This window comes from Piliocolobus tephrosceles, chromosome 8, assembly GCF_002776525.5.
Source record: "Piliocolobus tephrosceles isolate RC106 chromosome 8, ASM277652v3, whole genome shotgun sequence".
Lineage (NCBI taxonomy): Eukaryota > Metazoa > Chordata > Mammalia > Primates > Cercopithecidae > Piliocolobus > Piliocolobus tephrosceles.
In genome coordinates, this window is record NC_045441.1 from 100,302,923 (window position 1) to 100,326,030 (window position 23,108).

Below are 23,108 nucleotides of genomic sequence, written 5' to 3' on the forward strand. Positions count from 1 at the left end.
TTTTCAGATAAGTGTGTGTTCACATGCTCACTCCCCTTGGGCTCTTGGTAGTGTTGTCTCATGATCAGGCCTGACATGCTTGGCTGGGGCCAAACAGGCCCACTGAGCAAAAAATTTGGGGAGTTATGTCCACAGAAGGAGGGCAAGGGCAAGGAAAAAAGGCTTACTTACAGGTCATTATAAGATATCCAGATGGGACTTCAATTGGTTTGGGGCAAATTGGTTTGGGACTTCCATTGGTTTGGGGCAAATAATTGGCACACTTAAGCTTCAGCAAGAAGGCAGACATGAGTGGCAGGAGTATGACAGACTTAGGTTCTCCCAATATATACTGAGGACCTACTATATGTGTAGACACTAATTACTTACACAGGTGATTCCTCATTGAATCTTATGAGAAGAGTATACAGTCCCCATTTGGCAGCTGAGGAAACCGGGACGTGGTGGGTTTAAATAACATGCCCAAAGTCATTTGAGAGTGATTCTGGTCCTTTGACTTAAGTCTTTGCACTTTACACTTTGCAACCCTGGATAATCAAGGATCAGGTTATATTTGGAGAACTAGGCAGCCAGGCAGGCAGTGTGCATTAGGCTGCTATCAAAACTAAACTGTATGTGAAACTGGAAAGTTACCCTGACAAGTCCAAGTGACCTGAAGTAGGGTTGACTGGGTCTCAGGAGCAAGTCACGAGCCTGTTTTGAGAAGTGTGGTCTCAAGTCACATCCCAACTAGCAGGTGATGTGATGCTGAGTCACCCAACTGTTGGATCAGGGTTTCCAACATCCTGTCTGTCTATAGATGGGGTGCATTCCAGAGTCTCCTTGTAGAGTAGGATGGGATATAAGGAGAAAAGGAGTCTGAAAATTGACCTCACTGGTAGGGAGAGTAAGGCTGCAAGGGCAGAGAACCAGACAGATCTTATTAGGTAGGAAATAATCTAATACCTAACATTTAGACCTGGACCCACTAACTGAGCTCAAGCAAATCACTTCACGTTTCCAAGTCTAAGTTCCTTTATCAACAAAACAAGAGAGGTGGATTCAACAATACCTAGGATGCTTGCTAGGTTTAACTTTCTCTACGGTTTTCTCTAAGAACTTTATTTCTATTTTATTTTTACCACTCTTCTCTAATTATAGGGGAAAATGTAGTTTCCTTATTAAAGAAACTTTAGGCATAAGTGAGGTAGGTCGAGGAGACATTTCATGGCTGGGGGCCTCTGGAATTACACCGTATTGAGAGTCAGCAAGACATAGGTCCATCTCCCAAATTTTCATATTTGAGACAACCTCATGATGTAACCTGCAGGTTAATTTTTTTATACGGTTTGTAGGGTAGCTCTGGTTTTGTCAAACAATAGTCATTGGACTCCACAATCACTGAGATATTTTAGTCACTGTGGAGCATTGTGATAATTACATTAATTTAATCTTTTTTGCCTTAAGAAGATTTTAAATGTCATAGCTCTCAAAAAAAGATTTTCCACTGAGCTCTTTTAGCATCATACATTCTTTGTCTCTTTAACAGACCTGATACCTCTTCATACACAGTAAATCTCATATTATGGCTAAAATCTCTTTTAAATTCAAAGACCTTTAAGATGGAATTGTGGAAGGAGAAACACTAACATGTGAAATGGCATGGATAGGGCTGTATGATATTAAAGAATCAGTAACAGCAGATTTATTCATGTGAGAGATATAGAAGAGGCAGCACGGGTAGGCTCGAAAATAGAGGACAAAGAAATCAGCCAGTGAGATAACACCAACTTCTGATTAAACATTATAAAAGCTGCTACTACCATGTATGTATTTCAAGTGCTTTTTGTTCTTTTGGATCAAGTACTTTCATGTCTAATATGTGACTGAGTGGATATAGCTTTGATGAGATGAGGAAAAAGAATGGTGGTCAAATCTTCACAGCATTTTTCATTTAAAAACTCACTAGGTTTTTGCCTCCTGCACTTCCATCTGTGAGCCTGTTCTCAGAGATGCTGGCTGCATCATTTTCCATCGCCGTGGTGGCTTATGCTATCGCAGTGTCAGTAGGAAAAGTATATGCCACCAAGTATGATTACACCATCGATGGGAACCAGGTATGGGTGCCCTTTTACTGAACTGGTTTTATAGGGCTGGAAACAGGAAAAAAACATAAATGGAAAAGATTTTGCTGTCAGCTAAAGAAGGGGTTGGATTTTTTCACCAGACCTTATTGGGTTGGTTTTCCTCTCGTGTTTGCTAATTAGAAATTATTTTGGAATAGACACACTGCATCACTTTGCTTTTTTAAGAAAGAAGTTGAAATAACACTAATTTTAAAAGAGCTGATTCAGTCAGGTCATAAATGACATTCAAAGTGAACATATTAGGTTAGAAAGAGAATTCTTCATGTAACCCAGTACCTCTTGGCAATTATTTTTAATGGCAGTTATAATGTGACAAAACAGTGCAACAAACATTAATAATAGTTGTGACCACTTTAAAATGAGGTGGTTCACTGTGCAGTTAATATATACAGGCAGTTTTTGTAGGTATGTGAGACATTGCCAGGTAAGCTGATTTCACACTGCTTGCAAATTTGCAAGTTCTGTATCTATACGTTTCTGGAGATACAGTATAGCAATGACAGCAGTTAAATGGTTAGTAATCAAGCAGAATAACAGCACTGCTAGTTGTAATATGCTTCATAGTGAATATTCAATCACAGGAAAACACTTTATGTGAGAGCTGCAGACATTCCATTCACTAGGCAGTGAAAAAGGTTAGCAAATGATCAGGTGCTATTTCTTGTCAACTTTAAAAATTATCGAGAGCACTGAGACCACTCTCGGATTGTATGGAGTCCAAACTCCTGATGTCGTACAAGGACCCCAAGTACCTATCACGGTAAAAATTAAACTGGACCACCAGGCAGGGTGGGCATGGGAGTTTTCGTTCTTAATGTACTTCCTCAAATACTCAGCGAAGGTCTTGCAAAGATTCAATTTGTAGGATCGTTGTCATCCAGTCTCTCCCTTAGGAATTCATTGCCTTTGGGATCAGCAACATCTTCTCAGGATTCTTCTCTTGTTTTGTGGCCACCACTGCTCTGTCCCGCACGGCCGTCCAGGAGAGCACTGGAGGAAAGACACAGGTAGGAGCAACAGCCTTGTGACATCCATCTCAGAACACAAGCTGAGTTGTGGCAACCGAGGAAGGCTGACACAGAGCTTAGCAGGACAATTCACCTTTCAGACTTGTACTTCCTAATCTGATTCACCTCAGGCCTATTCCTTTTATTCCACTCCCTCACCTAAAATCTCTTCACAAAGCAACATGTATGGTTTTCTGATACAGCAATTCTCAAATCTATTTGTGTCAGTGCTCACCTGGCTTGTAGCTACACTTACCTGCTTCTCCATGGTCAATAACAACCGACAAGGAATCAGTAATGAAGGATGCTGATTTTTGTTAATTTGTTACCTGGGGAGACAGATGGCCTAGTAAAAGTGCTTCCTGGCTTTAGGAGTTACTCTATTTTCAGGAAAGTGAAAAGCTCTATTCACATTTCCTTTACAAGGATCAGGAACCTCCTCCAGGGCCCTTGGTCCAACAGAACAACAGCTTGCTAGCCAAGAATATTTTTGTTGTAACATTTTTGGCATTTCTTCCTGAGTAAGATTCGTATTCTTGAAGTTCTGCATGTGGGTTTAATCTTATCTTTTAAATGTGGTTTGCAGTTGTTGCCTTTACAAGGTGGCCAAAAAGCCAGCATCCTAGTTAATCTCTGGATAATCCCTCCTTCAGCATTCAGAAAGCTCAGGAGCCATGCTCAAAGGCCACTCTTTCCAGCAGGACACAATTGAAGAGACCACACCAAGCAGATGGCCACAAGGGACAGACTCAGGAATTGTGCTTCTGTCTCTTGTGCCTTGAGGGCCTTATCTTCCCAACACAGAAAGAACTATTGTTTAGGAGTAAGAAGTACATTGAGACTACAAAGAACAACAAACCCAAACTACATAGTGCAATACACACACACACACACACACACACACACACAAGCACACACACACAGTCTTCAAATGGGTTTTATTAAGGCAGGGACGCTTAAAAAATAAATGTAAGTCGGGCACTGTGGCTCATGCTTGTAATCCCAGCACTTTGGGAGGCGGAGGTGGGCGGATCTATTGAGGTCAGGAGTTCGAGACTAACCTGGCCACATGGTGAAACCCCTTCTCTACTAAAAATGCAAAAATTAGCCAGGTGTGGTTGGGGATGCCTGTAATCCCAGTTACTTGGGAAACTGAGGCAGGAAAATTGCTTGAACCCGGGAGGTGGAGGTTGCAGTAAGCTGAGATCGTGCCATTGCACTCCAGCCTGGATGACAAGAGCAAGACTCTGTGTCAAATATATATATATATGAGAATAACTGAAAAAACGAATGACTCCAACAAAAAAATGAATGACTTGCCCAGGGAGAGCTTTAATTGTCCCCAATATGAATGTGATGCTCCTTTCCTATTTATAATGGATCTTGTGACAGACTTGGAAGAATTGGCCTCTTCTAGTTTTGGGGCTGCTTTTCAACAAAAATTTTTATTTTCAGAACTTTTCTTAATTTGTTTTTTTTGTTGCAAATATTTCCAGCTCTGAGGGAGCAGGTAAAATAATACAGCTCATATCCGGAGGCATAGCCAGAGATCTGTGGTCAAGGGGAAGAGGTCAGAGCCAATTTCCAAAGCTGTGCCCATTTCAGGCTGCAGCTGTCAGCAGCAGGAGCTTCTGCTGCTTTCATTTGAGACGGAGCATTGCCAAGCTCTCCAGAGCACATGGTCTTCGGCGGGTGCACGCAAATCTCAAACTGCTGATGTCCATTCTCCTGATGTTACCTCCAGGCTCAAATGAGGCATGGGCTGGCGGTCCCAGTAAGAACGCCCATGTAAAGTGACCTCCTTGGCAGAGGGTTTGGAGGATAATGGTGTTCTGGTAAGCTAATACCCCCTGCCACATACTGGCATGTATTATATTTAGGAATGAAGGATGCCAGGATTTCAGCATTAAAGAATGAAATGAGTGCAGAAATGGCTTGATATTTAATTATTGAAATGTATACTAAATTCTGGGGTTAAAAGTCTAAGTGCCTGAACTGAAATCCAGGGACTGATGGACAAACAAACTGGCAGGGCTTCTCTTATGTGGCTTCTTGTGTTTCCTCTTATGTTGGAACTTTGGTTTCAGCATCTACAAAATGGAAATGAGAATTGCATCCATCTCATAGGGATAGTGTGAGGATTAAATAAGAAAATGTAAAGTCTTAGCACATACTTTAAATGCTCATTGTTTCACTCCTTTAGGTAAGAATAGCATCTTAGCATCTATGATACATATATTGTGCCTGGCACATAAGAAGCACCTGGCATATATTTGCTGAATGAATGAATGGAAGAATGAGTATTGGTGGACACGAACTGTTTTTAGCACATCTACAGACTGTAGAAGAATTAAACATTGGAACCTTTTCTTTCCCTCACCCCCATCTGACTTCTACTGACTCACGGAAAAGTAATTCTGATTACAAACCACTCTTTAGCTCTGATTACCCCCTCCCTTAATAGAATAATTTGTTAGTAACTGAATCTGCTTGTAGATATAAAGTCTACAGAGTTTCTCACAAACAAGCCTTATCAAGTAAGTACAAATAATTGATCACTCACCGATTTTAATATAGTGGCCAAAATTAGCCTTGGCCTCCCATCATTGGAGACTAATTATGACATATACTTGGCAAGTAGGTGGTCACTCTCCTGACATGAGTTTGGCAGCTGACTGTGGTCCTTGTCCCCAAATCTCCATATCTTTCTCCAGTTTACAGAGCTCCACATCCACAGTGAGATGCAAGTGGCTCAGTAAATACTGGTTGAGAAATTGCATGCAAGGAAGGAAGGGAGGAATAAGGGAAGGAAGGAAAAAAGAAACTGGAAGGAAGGAGAAGGGAGAGGAAGGGAAAGGATATGAAGGAAAGCAAAGAGAAGGGAGGGAAGGAGGATATCAGCTTCTCTGCTTAGGAGAGGGGGAAGAGCACCAGGGAACTGGGAATCTAGGGTGGGGATAGGAAGAGCATAGAAAAGGCAGCCGGACATACGAAGCACACTTTTTAGTACCTCATACACATCATATTGCCTCAGGCTGACCCAACTATAATCTAAATATGTTTAGATTAATTTTCCAGATCAATTTGCCAGGTGGAGCAAATGCTTTCTAATTTTCTGTTTATATTTGCTGTATCTGTCTCCTGTAACTCAGACCTCTTGCACTAGGCAGTACTTGTGCTCAACACAATCTTCCCTGTTGCTGCCCCTCTGATTGCTTTGCTTGTAGTTCTCTGCCTCCTTTTCTTCTTTGTTTCAGAGCTTCTAATCTTCACCTCGGCTCTGCCCCTGCTGTCTCAACAGAGAATTCATTGGTCATCTAATCAAACGAGAGAGTAGTCCCCACCCCCTCAGTCTCTCTCCTATTTATGGATCTTAGGAGAGCTACTTTTGCTAGTGAAGGTAAAGTTTCTGAAGCTTCCTTTTACCCCTGCTATTGCCCTGTCACTCCATAGCCACTGTTTCAGGCTGCCTTGGGGCAAAGCTCTGAGCCTGCCTCCATTCAACTGTGCGAGGAAGCAGGAGACACAATCCCATCTCTCAATGTGCCAATGTGGCATTTTTTGAATTTGCAATAGGATGAGTAAATTTATTTTCTCTGAGACTTTAATGAGACCATGTGCTACAAGTATGAAGCGTTATCAGAGTTGCTATTATAGCTGCAGCTTCAATAATGCAGAATAATCAGCTATGTGCCATGAGAATTTATTTCCCAAGAATATGACAGTGATCTCTGTTGTTGGGAAAGGGGGCTTGGTCCATGTTTCCTGCCATGGCAAATAACTAGAAGGCTGGCCTGAATAAACGCCGAAACCACAGCTGTGTACTATCTCCAAATAAAATCCCTGTCAAACTGGCTTTAATTTCATGGGATCAGCTTCCGTATGTTCTTTAACTTCTCTGCCATAGCATATATAGATACCATTTTTGTTGAGTTTTGTAGTTTGAGCAAATAACTCTCACTTTTCTCTACAGTATTGAGCAGAAGGGGGAGGCAGGGAAGTATGAAGTGTGTCTGTGAACAGGCTGTCTCATACACACATCCAGTGAGCTGAAAGACACAAGGGAGAAGAACGAATCCTTTTCATGGGAGGTGTGTGTCTTCCAGGTTGCTGGCATCATCTCTGCTGGGATTGTGATGATCGCTATTCTTGCCCTGGGGAAGCTTCTGGAACCCTTGCAGAAGGTATAACCCTGCTTCTCGGCATACCGATTGCATAATTTCCCTTCGCTACTCTGCTACCAGATAAATAAGAGGAGATTTAACAATCATCACATGGAAAACCATTCCCTGAATAACACAGCCTTCTCTGTCTCTCTTGGCAGTCGGTCTTAGCAGCTGTTGTAATTGCCAACCTGAAAGGGATGTTTATGCAGGTGTGTGACATTCCTCGTCTGTGGAGGCAGAATAAGATTGATGCTGTAAGTCACCTACCACCCCTTTTTATCTGAAATAAGATTTGGTTCTTACATGCTTCCTGCCATATCACTATATTCCCCCTATCCCCTAAGTCTCACTTGCACTTTGGGAACTCCAGAGGAGAAATTAGAATTGTGTGGATAAATCAAAGCCATGAAGTCTTCCATGTGAACTGCATTTTGTGAAGATCCTTTATCTCTTGGAAGGTCAGTTTCCAGCAAGAATCCCATATGAGGCTCATTCATACACCTTTGGCCTTCTAAACGCAAAAAGAAAAAAATAATGTTTAAACGCCCTAATTTAGAAGGACAAGCAACATATAAAACAATGCAAAAACAAAATACAAAATGTAAAAACCCATGCTGACTTTAACTCTGACTAACATAACCTTCACAACTATTCTGAGAAACTAAAAATCAGAAGCTAAATCCTTCAGAGTTCCTCTCTAATTTAAACCATAAAAAGAATGAGAAGACTTCCTACATATTGATATGGAAAATTTTCCAAGACAAATCGTTAAGTGAAAAAGAGACCAGAATAGAAATGCTGGGGAAAAGCACAGACACAGGCAGAAATAAAAGTGGATACAAGGAAGGAGGGAAGTTGGGAATGGGTGGAGAAGGGGGAGGGTTGTGAGCAAGAGTTTTCCCTTTTTTAATAATTCCCTTCTGAATCATGCAAATATATTAGCTATTCAAAAGGTTAGAAATAAATAAAATGGGACAGTTGGTCTTAATTGAGAAGCCCAGTTTCTACAGCCACTTAAATATAAAATGAATGAAGTCACAATATTTTTAAAAAGCTGTGATTTGGGCAGGCACAGTGGCTCACACCTGTAATCCCAGCACTTTGGGAGGCAGGAGGATCACTTGAGCTCAGGAATTTGAGACCAGCCTGGGTAACACAGTGAGACCTTGTCTCTACTACAAATAAAAAATTTAAAATTAGCCAGGTGTGGTGGTGTGTAGCTGTGGGTAGTCCCAGCTACTTGGGAGGGTGAGGCAGGAGGATCACTTGAGCCCAGAAGATGGAGGCTGCAGTGAGCTATGATGGTGACACTGCACTCTAGTCTGGGCAACAGAGTGTGACCCTGTCTCAAAAGAAAAAAAAAACAACTGTAATTTTTTGTGGATAATTGATCTTATTTTTATAGGTAGTTATCACATGATGGTACCTGATACATTAATATAATTATTTTCATTTCTATTTTTTCCGTAGGTTATCTGGGTGTTTACATGTATAGTGTCCATCATTCTGGGGCTGGATCTCGGTTTACTAGCTGGCCTTGTATTTGGACTATTGACTGTGGTCCTGAGAGTTCAGTTGTGAGTAACATAAAACCCAGATTTCCTATAAACAGAAAAACACACCCTGAGCTTTCTTATACCATTTTGACAAATGTAGTGAAGCCACTTTCTTTCATTATAGTTACTGTATATTGAGTGCTTCTATGCATTGAGCACACAGTGTTTTACAGACATACTTAATCTTCAAAAATAGCCTCTGAATAGGTTTGATTAGTCTCATTCTACAGGTGAGAAAAGAGAAATTCAGAAAGGCTAAGAAGCATCCCTAAGATCACACAGCTAGTAGGTGGCAGAGCTAAGATTTGAACCTATGTGCCTCGTCATGTCCTCCACTGCTGTGCTCTCCTTTTAGTTGTGGTAAGAGTGAAAGGTACATAGTTTAGCCGAAGGCTGAGGTGGCTTTGTAGTTACTTCTTTAAATGAGATGAGGAATGCAAGGCGCTGGGCACAGGCTTGGGACAAGACAGCTGCTATATATTATAGTTCTTTTTCTTTTTTTAAAGCTAGTAACCAAAAGTTACATAACCCAGAACAGGAGGACTTTAAAATAGCTGATGACAGCCAAAATTCAATCAACTCTGTCATATAACCAATAAGGCATATAACCAATAAACCACACGATTATGTGAAGGAAACAATTAGCTCATATGCAGAGTGAAGGCAGCAAAGACGTGATTTAAATAATGGAAAACAGCCTGTGAGGGAAGGTGAGGAGGCTGAAGGTGGTTTTTTGGTTGGTTTTGTTTTTATTCTAGAGAGGCATTAGTTAGGTGCCCTCCTGGGCCTAGAGGGGAACAGAGTCTCTCTCTCCCTCCTCAACGTGTCCATCATCTTTCCAGACTTCTGGCCCCTGCTCTGCCTGTGCTTGGGCCATGAAAGAAGAAGACACCTGGAAAAACATCAAGATAGGTGTCTTCAGCTTAGCATCAGCTCACCTCTCCTGTTCTACCAGCCAGTTCTCCTTCCTGCCCTCCTTCCCTACCTTGGAATATTGGTGCCTACCCAAAAGGCTCGTGTTTTCTACCTCAGCACCCTGAATGATTGCCCAAGGGCCTGAGAAGGTTTGCAGGCTCCCAAAGTGCCCAATTTGCTGCTAGGACACGTCTCAGAAACTCTCCTTAGAAGATGCTGTCTCTCATGCTATATACGCCTCAGTGTCTATTTTTTCTTGGGTGGATGTGGTTGGAAAAGAAGGATTTTACAGAGAGAGATTAGCTTATGAACTTTTAAGTTTAAAATCAGCACAACCCTGCAAGCCAAGAAAAAACTGGTGGCACATTTTAGCTGCTAGTTTGGTATCTAGGCTTTTAGCCAACAAAAAGCAGTATCCTCCACAGTATTTAATTTCCAGTAATTATCATGCTGATCCAGAGAGCACAATGCTGAAAGTACACTAAACAGATACTCTTTCTTCAGGAATTGTATTGAGCATGTCTCTAGTCACACATGAAGAATCACGGAATTTATCTGATTGCATCAGGAACAGGAAATCAATAGTCTGGTTGACAGGAAGGACTTATTTCTAGTCCTCCCAGTCTCCTATTTCTATAAAAGATGACTAAGTCACAAAGAAGTGCCAGGCACTGCGAGACCAAGGGGTTAAAGACAGAGACTCTGCTGCCCTTTGCCTCCAGGCCTTTTCTTACTTCTCTTAAGAAGTTTACTTAACAATAAAAATCAGGATAATACTGATGACCTTTCAGGGTTATGGCAGGGCTTAAATAAGATTTCACACGCGTGAAAGCTCTTTGCTTATCCTATAACGTGTTGTGCACGTGCAAGTATGATGCTCATTACTTCTCTCAGCCATCAGAAGAGAGGCACAGTTTCTCCCCTCCCCTGCCGATTCCACACAAACACCAGCTGTTCATTTCAGAGTTAGCTACAGGAAAATGTCATCTGCAATAAAGACAGAGTCCAAAACACCAGAATGATGGGCTCTTTAGTAGCTGTTGTTTTTAACTTTTTATTCCAAAATATGGCTGTTCCAAAAAATCTTGACCTTGATATTTTTTCTTCTAGTCCTTCTTGGAATGGCCTTGGAAGCATTCCTAGCACAGATATCTACAAAAGTACCAAGAATTACAAAAATGTAAGTACCTTTGTGAGACATTTGCTGGACTTGGGTTTACTAGCCTGAAATTTCAGCAGCTCTGTTTTATGTACAAGGTAGCCAAAGGGAGAAATACCTGTTGGGAAAGTCTGTTAGTCCACAGGGGGTGCCACGAAAACTTTTGATCCAATGCACCTTCTGACACCCATGTCTTATATGAATTTTGTCCCTGCTAGCTGAATGTCTTTTTTTTTTTTTTTTTCTTTTTAGATGGAGTCTCTTCACCCAGGCTGGAGTGCAGCAGCATGATCTTAGCTCACTGCACTCTCTACCTCCTGGATTCAAGTGATTCTCTTGTCTCAGCCTCCCTAGTGACTGGGATTACAGGCAGATGCCACCACGCCTGGCTAATTTTTGTATTTTTAGTAGAGACGGGGTTTCACCATGTTGCCCAGGCTGGTCTCAAACTCCTGAACTCAAGTGATTTGCTGGTCTTGGCCTCCCAAAGTGTTGGGATTACAGGCGTGAGCCACCGCGCCTGGCCAGCTGAATGTCATTTTAATATAAAACCATTGTAAGAGGAATTTAAAAATAATAGGCAATTTCTAGATGTTCATCCAAAATTGTATTTATCTGGGATATAATTCTTATCTTCTGTAAGATTTTCTTTATTCAGTTCTAACAAGAGATTATCAAGTTCTCTATGACCAAGAACTTATTATTTGACACTTTGCTTTATCCCTGGAATTAGAAGAAATAATATATGACACAGGAAATGAAAAACAAAGAAATTAAACATCCCATTGATTGAGTTGTGTCACCTGCAAATAAAATTGCTTAGTGATGACTAGAGGAAACAAAGATAAAAAAGCAGAGAAAGTAAATTAAGAAAATACAAATTTAGCAATAACAATAATAATAATAATGTGAACCCTGCGAAGTTGTAGTCTAATTTTACCTTAACATTAAAAAAAAGTTGGACATTAACCTGGGATTTCAGTAGCTGCTACTTAATTTATTTCTGCGATCTTTATGTTATGTTGAGCCAAACACCATTAAGAGTTAAAATAATTTAGAGATGTTTTTGGCTTTGGGGCAGGGAGCTCTAAGCTGAGTTAGGGAATTCTGACTTCTAGGCTCCATCTTGGTGAGACTTTGCCCAAGTCATTCAGCCTCTCAGGACCTCAGTTTTCTCATCTGAAGTTGCTAGACTAAAATTGCTGATTCCTGAAGACTAGAAAGTCTATGATTCTATGATTCATGGGTTATATTTTGGGTGTAGCCATTGTACGTCAGGGTGAGAACAGCAGATGATATCATAGGCCTCAGTTCCACAAATCCCCTTGATTTTGCTTTTTTTTTCTTTGCTACTTTTAAAGAACGTTAGCAAAATCAGGAGAGTCAGTGGTAGGAAGTTCAGGCAAATCATGGCAGTGTTCTAAGCCTCAGTTTCTTCATCTGGGAATCAAAGGGTTGAATACATTGCTTTCTAAGGCCCTTTCTAACTTTGACCTTTTATGAGACTGTAGAAGTCCAAAAGTTTTTGTAACCTGCTGCCTCCTAGGTTGCCTCCCTATTGAAGAAAAGTTGAAGAGGCCGTGCATAGTGGCTCACTCCTGTAATCTCAGCACTTTGGGAGGCTGAGGCGGGCAAATGACTTGAGGTCGGGAGTTTAAGACCAGCCTGGCCAATGTGGTGAAATTCTGTCTCTACTAAAAATGGAAAAATTAGGGGGGCGTGGTGGCAGCACCTGTAATCCCAACTACTCAGGAGGCTGAGGCAGGAGAATCACTTGAACCCAGGAGGTGGAGGTTGCAGTGAGCCAAGATTGTGCCACTGTACATCAGCCTGGGCAACAAAGTGAAACTCCATCTCAAAAACAAGCAAACAAACTAACAAGAAAGAAAGAAAGAAAAGTTGAGTGCTGCTACCCAGCTCCTCTGAGCAACTGTGACCTGGCTCCTTGCTAAATAGCCAGAAATGTAATTAAATACTTGAGGCTTGAAATTATTTAACCCCAGACAATTTCTTTTAATGCCAGATTGAAGAACCTCAAGGAGTGAAGATTCTTAGATTTTCCAGTCCTATTTTCTATGGCAATGTTGATGGTTTTAAAAAATGTATCAAGTCCACAGTAAGTATTTTATCACTAGAAATTTGTTTTCTAACCTCTTTTGAGACTTCATTCATTCTACAAGTATTTATTGGGCTCCAACCAGGAATAGGACCTATACCCTCTTCCCTTTGTGTAGGGCAATGAGAATTAAAATATAACATCCTTGCCTTCAAATAATGTACAGTCTATTTGGGGATTAAAAAACACATATGTTAAAATCCAGGTGGTAATAACTATGCCAGACAAAAACATTAGAGATGTTTCTAGGCAGAATTTGAGTAAGTTCCAAATAAGTAGTATAGACAGTTGAGAGTTCATAGAAGGAAGAGATCCAGGTTAGTTAGACTAACAGGCTTTGTGTGGCAGTTGGCGGAAGGAAAGAAATCATGTCAATTGTTTGAGAACTATGTGAGTGGAAACAGATATCGGAGGTAGGGTTGCCCAGTTGCAGCAAAAAGTAAAAAATACTATTGGAATAAATAAGTAGAAAATTCTGGTACTGAATGCCATGCTATGCTTTGAACTTGGAGTTTGCCTCTAAATCAGTGTTTTTCTAAGTGAGTTCCAGGGCAAACTGATTCAGAGGAATGTTCACAGATTTTGCAATAATAAAAGGGCTCTGTGATACCAAGGGAATTTGGAAAACCCAGACTTAAAGCTAAAGAGGGTATTTGGTGTTTTTTTTTTTTTTCCTGTTTTGTCTTTTACTGTCTTGGTGCCTTTAATATACTACTGTCTTCCCTGAGCTTCCGGGTAGGAGTAGGGTAGCCTGGGAGTAGACAGAGATCTCCTCCACCAGACCGTACAATTTCTGTTTTGGCAGGATATCTCAAGGAATTATACCCTTTGAGAAATAGCCTTTCCAGATAACAGATAACAGTGGCCATTAACAAGCTTTAGGTTCCAGGCATTTTAAGTAACTTGACATTTATTTCCAAAGGTTGGATTTGATGCCATTAGAGTATATAATAAGAGGCTGAAAGCACTGAGGAAAATACAGAAACTCATAAAAAATGGACAATTAAGAGCAACAAAGGTGAGACATCTTTCTTTTCCCGCTTAAATTCTTTCCTTTCCCTGATGAGAGCAGTTAGAAGGTCTAAAATTAAATCTATCCCCTTTAGTATCCAGATGTGAATGAACAAATGACATGTACTTGTCAAAGAACAACTGAGCTATTCTTATAGGCAAGAGGGAGTGGAAGGGAATGAAATAAAATCAGCAGCGCTGCCTGGAAACACAGGATGTGATTTTTTCCCCCACCATGAAGAGCGTCTGCATTATTTTTTATACTTTATTTTTACTGAAAGGAACAAAATAAGTGCAAATTCAATGCCAGAAAACTACCCACCAGAGAAGGCAGTAAGTCCATAAACTTTTGAGCTATTAACTTTTACTCAGACCCTCTGGCCAGTGTATTTCTTGGCAAAGTTCCACAATCTTCCAGAAAACAAGTTTCCTGGCTCCTCTGTTCTCCCAGTTTTCTTCCTAGACAACATCAAAGTTTGGGCTGAGGTGAAATTCATCCTTAATAATTCATCTCCTTGATGTTTTGCTTACCAAGGAACAGTGTGTAGGAGTTTTGGATAATTTGATATGAATGGTTGAAAGACATTTCAAATCTTTCACAATTAAGTTGACAGTGTTTTCTTTGTTTAGAATGGCATCATAAGTGATGCTGGTTCAACAAATAATGCTTTTGAACCTGATGAAGACACTGAAGATCCGGAGGAACTTGATACCCCAACCAAAGAAATAGAGATTCAAGTGGATTGGAACTCTGAGCTTCCAGTCAAAGTGAACGTTCCCAAAGTGCCAATCCATAGCCTCGTGCTTGACTGTGGAGCTATATCTTTCCTGGACGTTGTTGGAGTGAGGTCACTGAGGGTGGTAAGGTTCTGGTTTCCTGAATTATACATTCGGAGCTCTGGCAATAGTAAAATGATGTGAGTTGTCCAGTATTGTAACAGGGCACATACATGGGCTTTGTAGTTCTTCCAGGTGAATGCTTTTGTAAAAATGTGTAATATTTTAAAGCATAGGCTCTGGAACCAGACTACCTGGGGTAGATACTGGCTTCACCACTTACTAGCAGTAACGACCCTGGGCAAGTTGCTTAATCTGTCTATATCTCAGTTTCTTCGTCTGTAATATGGAGGTAATGATGGTATCTACCTTCTAAAGTTGTTACAAGTATTAAATACGCTAATAGATATAAGGTGTTTAGAAGAGTATCTGGTTCAGGCCGGGCATGGTGGCTCACGCCTGTAACCTAGCACTTCGGGAAGCTGAGGCAGGTCGATCATGAGGTCAGGAGTTCGAGACCAGCCTGGCCAATATTGTGAAACCCTATCTCTACCAAAAATACAAAGTGCCAGCTGCTAGGAGGCTGTGGCAGGAGAATTGCTTGAACCCGGGAGGCGGGGGTTGAAGCTAAGATTGTGCCACTGTACTCCAGCCTGGGCAACAGTGAGACTCCATCTCAAAAAAAAAAAAAAAAAAAAAAAAAAGAATATCTCGTTCAGAGATACTCCCCAGCAAATTAATTCACATTTATTATGTTTTATCTTTCTGAGAATGTACAGCACATGGAATATGAAAAGAAGAAAAAATGGGCAAAAGTTTGTTAAGTATTACATTTCTATTTGTTATGTTAACAGCAACAGAATAAGGAATACCAGGTGTATGGTAGGACTGGAAAAACCAGGCATTATTAAGAGGTTAGAGTAGGAGGCAGGTCAGGCATCTGGAAAGTCAAAGCAAGAGTTGAGAAGTATGCAGGATAGAAACATTAGAAACATTAATGATATCAGAAACCAGTTATGCAAGCTGAAGATCATTAATTCTTTCAACAAATAGATGTGAAATGCCTAATGTGTGCTAAGCACTCTGCCAGGCACAAGAGACTAGTGATAAAGTAGACACAGTTTCTACCTACGTGGGACTTAGCAGTCTGGAGGAGAAGGCAAACATTAAGTCATCTTCTAAATAACAACTGTAGTAAGTGCTCCAAGGAAGATGAATAGAACATCACCTGAAGCATCAAGTTTAGGTGAAGCTTCAGGTAGGTATCAAGAAGGTCAGGCAGAAAAGTAAGCAGGTCAAGACGCCAACAATCAGATGTAATAATATAAAGCTGACTCCTAACTGAGATTCAGCTTAGCTAGGGCTTCTTTGCTACCTCTGTAAGGGGAGGAAATGATTCCAGGATGTGTGTACTAGGTAGGTAAGGTAGAGAAGTGATTGTGCTTGGCAAAAGAGTATGAGAATATGCTGACAGATTCTGTTCTAGTTCTCTTAGCAGATTTTGTTATTAGCTCATTTGAAAACACTCTTGTTCTTTGTTGTACATTTCACTGTAAGCATTGGCTGAGATCCACTGTAGATTGTATTGGCCAGAGAGTTTAATGAATTACTTTGGGGAGAGTCTTAACATATTTAATGCCAGAATATTTCCCACACAACAAATATTTACTTTCAAATATTATGATAGCTAAAGAAGACTCCAAACTTTATACTTGAACAGAGGTCTTGATTTGTGTTCCTCCACAATTCTCAAATTCTCTTTTATTATTGACCAAGGGTCTTGTGTCTTGACTTTTTAAAATTAAATGTTTATTTTAACATAATTGTAAATTCACATGTAGTTTTAAGGAATAATATTTAGATCCTATGTACCCCTTACCCAGTTTCTCCCAGTGAGTAACACCTTGTAAAACTGTAGCATGAAATCACAGTCAGGACACTGACATTCAAAGTAGAGGCCTTGACTTTTAGGTCAGTTGTAACATTTTGAACCTGATGAGCATAGCCACACCCATATCTCTTCTCCAATCAGCAGGGCCTATATTAAGAAGCCTCCTGTACTCTCTTCTTTCCACAAATATTTATTTAGCACCTCCATGCTATCAAGTGCTGTGCTATTGAGCGCTGCATGTTGCCATCTCTTGAGAACTAATCCTAATTATACCATTACTGTAGGTTGAAAACCTCCATGGTTTTGCAATAATAACCTTTCCTTAAAGTCCTGATTAACCGTGAAAGTAATGATGTTTCTCCTGAGCAAGTAACTGAATGCTACTGAATTATGGGCAGATAAGGTTATTAATTGTTACAAACTCTCCTTTTTTATTTTTAGATTGTCAAAGAATTCCAAAGAATTGATGTGAATGTGTATTTTGCATCACTTCAAGGTAAATACATATATCTACATATCTACCTGTAAGACTTTCCCCTAAGCCCTTTCTCCTACCTGGGACTGTGGGCACATTATGTCTAAAGGCCTTTTTTTTTTTCTTTTAAAGATCTCAATTGTGTTTATTTGCAATTCTAGAATCTGGCAATGCTTCATTCCGTAAAACAGAATAAGTGTTCCAAGCAACTAAGCGGAAGAGGTCGGTTTTATAGACAGAAAAGGCCAAAGACAGCAAAAACAAACAACAAAGGGTATATTAGTCCGTTCAAAGTTACTTTTCTTGCAAGTCAGAGACAGTGAGACAGAACAATAGGAAAATAATGGATTAGTTAACGTGAGGTCATGTCAGGATACTTTTTTGTATGAGGATTATTGCAGAGAAAGCTTTATTATGCCAACTGGGAATTTAAACTGGCCTGTTTTGGGAAATTTGCTATTACCCCTCTCTCCTGATTTCTTCAAAGGTCAGATAACAATTTAGTTTAGGTTGGATAACTTGAAACTTTAGCATGAGTGCCTCCATTTTGATTTTTAGTTTTGTCTGTTGGGGCCTAGTGCAGGAGCTTAGTCTACAACAATGGCCTTTTATTTTTATTTTTTATTTTACTATGTGCCTGTGTCTTGCATGACCCCAGGATGGGCAGAGCTGCTTGAGCCACCGAAGGCTGCTCTACTCCTTCATTCTGGCTACTAGAAGCTGCAAAGCTCTGGGAGGGCAAAACTCAAGGGGACTAAAACAATGGCCTTTACCATTTTTATTTGATGATTTCCCCCCTTTTGATCAGGCTCTCACCTAGGTAAGAGTGAACAAAATGCAGGAGATCAGTGCTATTCTGTTACCATTATTTTGGGTTTCTGGTCTCAGGAGGTCATATATAGCTTATGGTACCCTCCTCATTATCATGCATTTCTCTGAGTTTTTGCTGTTTCAGAGAGAAACCATTTGATGTCTGACAGGTGGCTATATGGAAACATTAAAACTTTGAGAGGGTATAACGTACCTGCTATTATGACTATCGGAATGATAACACAAAGGGTTTATAGTATGCTCCTTAGCCAGGGTTCCCATGAACCAAACCAACTAAAATTGAATAGCTTGACAAGGAGTCTACCTGTTTTAACCAAGTTACCTGATGTATTTATATATGTGCAACAAGAAGTGTCACCAACTGCAGAGATGCTTCCTTGTTGAGTTAGCAGGTAATCTAGCATTCCATGACTGGTTTAAATTAAAGCAGAAAGTGTAAGTTACCCAAAGAAGCTACTGACTGTGAAATTTTAACTACAGCACTATCCTGCCAAGTGAAAGAGGTAGGCACAAGTAAGGGAAAATTAAAAGGGATAAGAATCTTATGATAGGGAGTCTTGTTCTGACAGTCTTAGAGCTGTCTACAGCATGAAGTTGGCAACTTCTCATTTTGGTTTGTAGTTTTATTGTCTCCTGTTGTGGCATCCAGCATTCTGGTGAACTCTGTGGCCCACAGTTTAAGCATGAGAGTCACCTCTTGAAATGTATGCTGAGTTGTTCAGCTTCAACTTATAGAGCTTCAGGAATTGAGTAGTTCTTGGTCTTCATTGGAGTGTTATAGCCAGATATTAGTGAAAGCTAGAAGAATTAAGAATCCAGTTCAGTCTACAGGTAGATAATAAACACTCACAAACATTGAACAGGGCTACAGTCTAAGAACAGTTTTACTATGCTTTTCTTTTGAACCATATGTTTTTCTTTCTGTAGTCACCTCCATTTCTATGAAAGACAATCATGGTAGACCAATTTGTTTACAAAATAAGTTTAGTCTCAAACTTGGCCTGATTGATTATTTACACAGTACAGCAAGAATAACTACATAGGTGACTCATTTTAAATTTGCTTTGCCAAGCCAGGTGAGGTGTTGCATGCTGGCAATCCCAGCTACTTGGGAGTCTGAAGGGAGAGGATTGCCTGAGCCCAGGAATTCAAGGCTTCAGTGTACTATGATTGTGCCTGTGAATAGCCACTGCACCATAGCCTGGGCAACACAGTGAGCCCATGTCTCCAAAAAATAATTGCTTTGCCAGAAATTTTGACAAGGAATCTCAGATTGAACTTTTTAAAACGTCTTGATGCTATGAAGTTAAACCAAGGCAGATATTAGACTTTGCCTGATGTATCTAATATCTTGAAGTTACTGGGCCTCCCAGGAAGGAACAACTTTTTATTCACTCACTGTAAGGCTAGGAGCCCTTGAAGCCAGGAATTCTGTGCACATTTTCAAATATGATATTCTAGTCAAAGCCTTGATAATATAACCAATGTTTTCCAATTGTATTCTATTTAAAAGAACAGATTCTTATTGAACTTTTATGTAAATAATCATATTGCCAGAAAAATAAGAATACTCACAAAGAGTTTCCAAATTCTGGAAGGATCAGGTAGAGGGGAAAAGCAAATGTTTCAATTTTTGTTTATGGAAGTATGCTTAACCAGGCTGGGTGCTGTGGCTCACATCTGTAATCCCAGCACTTTGGGAGGTAAAGGTGGGTGATTGCCTTGAGCTCAGAGTTCGAGACCAGCCTGGCAACATGGCAAAACCCCGTTACTACAAAAAATATAAAAAATTAGCTGGGCATGGAGGCTGAGGCTGAGAATCACTTGAGCTTGGAAAGCGGAGGTTGCAGTGAGCCCAGATGGTGCCATTGCACTCCAACTTGGGTGACAGAGTGAGACCCTGTCTCAAAAAAAAAAAAAAAAAAAAAGTATGTTTAACCAAGTGGCTGTAAACTACAGATAGCTTTAAAGAAAAATTTTCTTTAAATCTTGAAAACAAATATTAAAAGAACTAGCAATGTTTCAAATAAAAAAAGCCATAAACCCATAATTCTTCTTCATCAGTTCATTCAGTCTCATGTAATTAATTCTTGCTCTGTTTGATCTTGGCTGGCAGTTTAATTCCATCGAATGGTATGAATTCAAAGTTATTAGAAACTTGTATTTGTCAGAGTTCTTTTCATTCTTCCCATATGACTCTTTGAAGTCACAGCACTTTAGAATTACAATGGCTTACAAAGAGCTTTCAGAAAAAGTATCAGAATAAAACAATTAACTGTGGACAACAAGACTTAAAGTGGCTATATTTAAAGATCTGATGTGAGTTACCCAATTGACAAGGATATTTGGTTATTTCTGTGGCACACAACAATTTAAAATAACCAAAATTATGACTGGTAGCATTTATATCAAGACATATCACATTTCTAGGAATGTTATATAATTTTGGAACATATTAATACCATATCTATATAAATATAGCTCAAAAAAGGTTAAACATCATTTCTTATTTTAACAGTGCTTCTCATATAATTTAACATAAGGCCACTTGGTTTAACATCTCTCCTTTATAGATTCTTTAAGAAATTCCAGGGTCCTCTGGAACATCCCAAAGTTAGTTCAAGGTCAAAAAGACTTAATTTTGATTTTTGAGAAGTTTGTCAAATACCGAAGGTTTAAAACATTTGATCAAAATAGGATCATAGGTCACTATGAAATAAAACCAAAGTGACAAAAGAGTTCAAAGGCACAAAGCACAAGAAGAGTTATCTTGATGAAACATGAAATCCCTGTTTTCTAGGCCAGTTACCTAGAAGATAAAGAAAATCCTCTCACAATTTTCTATTAAGAGCAAACCAATCCTCTGAGAAAACTCTATTGTTCAACACGTGGGCCGAAACTTTGGCCTTCCATCAGTGTCCTTTAATATTAACGCTCAATTTTTATTGAACTTATAAAACTTATAAATGATTCCCTTCTAATTTTAGCCAACTCAATCATATAAAACTTTTCATGATATTTATCTTCTACAAACCTTCTATAACTTGCTTAAACCTTCATTTTGTCCTATACTTCCTTTTTTAAAATTGGCAGTGTACCTTAGGACAAAGATTTACTTTTCTTTTCTCCTTATCATTTTGACCATATAAGGTTCTCTCCTGTACAAAAGAAAAAATTACTCTCTTTTCAATTTTCTTTATATCTTCATACTTGTAAATTTTTTCCCACATCTTTCCTACCTACTGGTTCCTTTCTGCCTTGTTTTGATTTCCTTCCTAAGTCCATATTTAGGAACAACCTTTAAATAACCTCTAATTGCCAAGCTAGAGTTAAGATTTAAATAAATAAATAGGCTGGACATGGCGGCTCACATCTGTAATCCCAGCACTTTGGGAGGCAAAGGTCAGAGGATCACTTCAGGCCAGGAGTTTGAGACCAGCCTGAGCAGCATGGTGAGACCCCATCTTTATTATTATTTAAAAAACAAAAACAAAACAAAAAGCGTAAAAACTCTGAGAACATTTTTAAACCCAGAAAGATATTACTTCCAATTTGTGCCATAGAGCTGGTAATGTATGGAAATGTGTGTCTTGAAAATGGGTGGGGGTGGGGTGGATATTGACAATGGGGGGATATTGTTATGAAGAGAGCAAAGCTAGGGATTACTTAGATTCCTTACAACAGAAGGACTCTCAAGGGTGTGAGTCTCTGTGTCTGTCTCTTTATGAATGTATGTGTGTAGGAAAGTGCTAATGCTTAGGTTGAATTCTCTAGCAGCAGAGCCCAAGATGGGGATTCTCGCACAAGTGATTTATTGAGAGCACACCTGAGGAAATTTATGAAGCAGTGAGGGGAGCAGGATAGGGAAGGGGAAGAAGCTGGTGAAAGACATGGTTTCTGAAGTCCAGCATAGATTCCTGATTTCACAGGGAGCACCACCACAGGAGGAGTACCAGAAGGTTATGCCTCCTTGAGACAAGGGGACATGCTTTCTCCCCCAGTATCAGTCAGTCAGTGGCTGCAGGCCAGCCATGCATGGGGATGAAACCTCCCACTTCTCTTTCTTTACTTATTTATTTGACACAGGGTCTTGCTCTGTCACCCAGGTTGGAGTACAGTGGTGCAATCGTGGCTCACTGAAGCCTCAAACTCCTGGGCTCAAGTGATCCTCCCATCTCAGCCTCCTGAGTAGCTGAGACTATAGGTGCATACACAACCACACCTGGCTAGTTTTTGTATTTTTTTTTGTAGAGGTGGGGTTTCACCATATTGCCCAGAACGCCTGGGTTCAAAGTGATCCACCCTCCTCGGCCTCTCAAAGTGCTGGCATTACAGGCCCAGTCCTCTTTAGATGACACAGCTCCCAGTGGGCAAGAGAAAGTCTCCAGAGAAGGGCACAGCTGTGAAACATTAGCAGCCTGGCCCACAGCAGTAGGAGGATGGATACACTGGCTTGGCCAAAGTGACATGATCGTGCACCAAAGTTGACTACGACCAGTTATGGGATAACCATTCTATATGCTACTGGAAAAGAAACTGTCATTTCAAAGCTGGGTCACATTTTGGATACGAGAAAAATAAATAAATAAAAGGAAGAGCTACAGAAACTTAGTATAGGTTTATGCTTAAAAGTTTCTTTTCTTAGCTGGGCATGGTGTGGTGTGCCTGTAGTCCTAGCTACTCGGGAGGGTGAGGTGGGGGGATCACTTGAGCTTGGGAGGTGGGGGTTGCAGTGAGCAATGATTGTGCCACTGCACTCCAGCCTGGGCAATAGAATGAGACTCTGTCTCAAAAACAAACAAAAGATTTCTTTTCCTAGGAACTAACAAAACATTGTGTCTTTCTTTTGAAGATTATGTGATAGAAAAGCTGGAGCAATGTGGATTCTTTGACGACAACATTAGAAAGGACACATTCTTTTTGACAGTCCATGATGCTATACTCTATCTACAGAACCAGGTGAAATCCCAAGAAGGTCAAGATTCCATTTTAGAAACGGTAAATATTCAACCTTTCTACAGATGTATCTTTTCTAAACTATCATGATTTCTATAAATGGCAAACATTACACAAATCTA

General features: G+C 40.1%; 1 protein-coding gene across 1 annotated transcript in view; it reads left to right on the top strand.

Moving 5' to 3' along the window:
- SLC26A4 (solute carrier family 26 member 4) overlaps positions 1–23,108 on the top strand; it is a 54,443-nt gene that overhangs the window by 26,106 nt on the left and 5,229 nt on the right. The window contains exons 9-19 of the mRNA XM_023183110.1: positions 1,949–2,096; positions 3,020–3,133; positions 7,240–7,317; positions 7,458–7,553; positions 8,770–8,876; positions 10,881–10,950; positions 12,953–13,045; positions 13,968–14,063; positions 14,687–14,917; positions 17,166–17,220; positions 22,883–23,028. Of these exons, the coding sequence (XP_023038878.1) occupies positions 1,949–2,096; positions 3,020–3,133; positions 7,240–7,317; positions 7,458–7,553; positions 8,770–8,876; positions 10,881–10,950; positions 12,953–13,045; positions 13,968–14,063; positions 14,687–14,917; positions 17,166–17,220; positions 22,883–23,028 (1,234 nt within the window). The remainder of the gene's footprint in view (positions 1–1,948; positions 2,097–3,019; positions 3,134–7,239; positions 7,318–7,457; positions 7,554–8,769; positions 8,877–10,880; positions 10,951–12,952; positions 13,046–13,967; positions 14,064–14,686; positions 14,918–17,165; positions 17,221–22,882; positions 23,029–23,108) is intronic.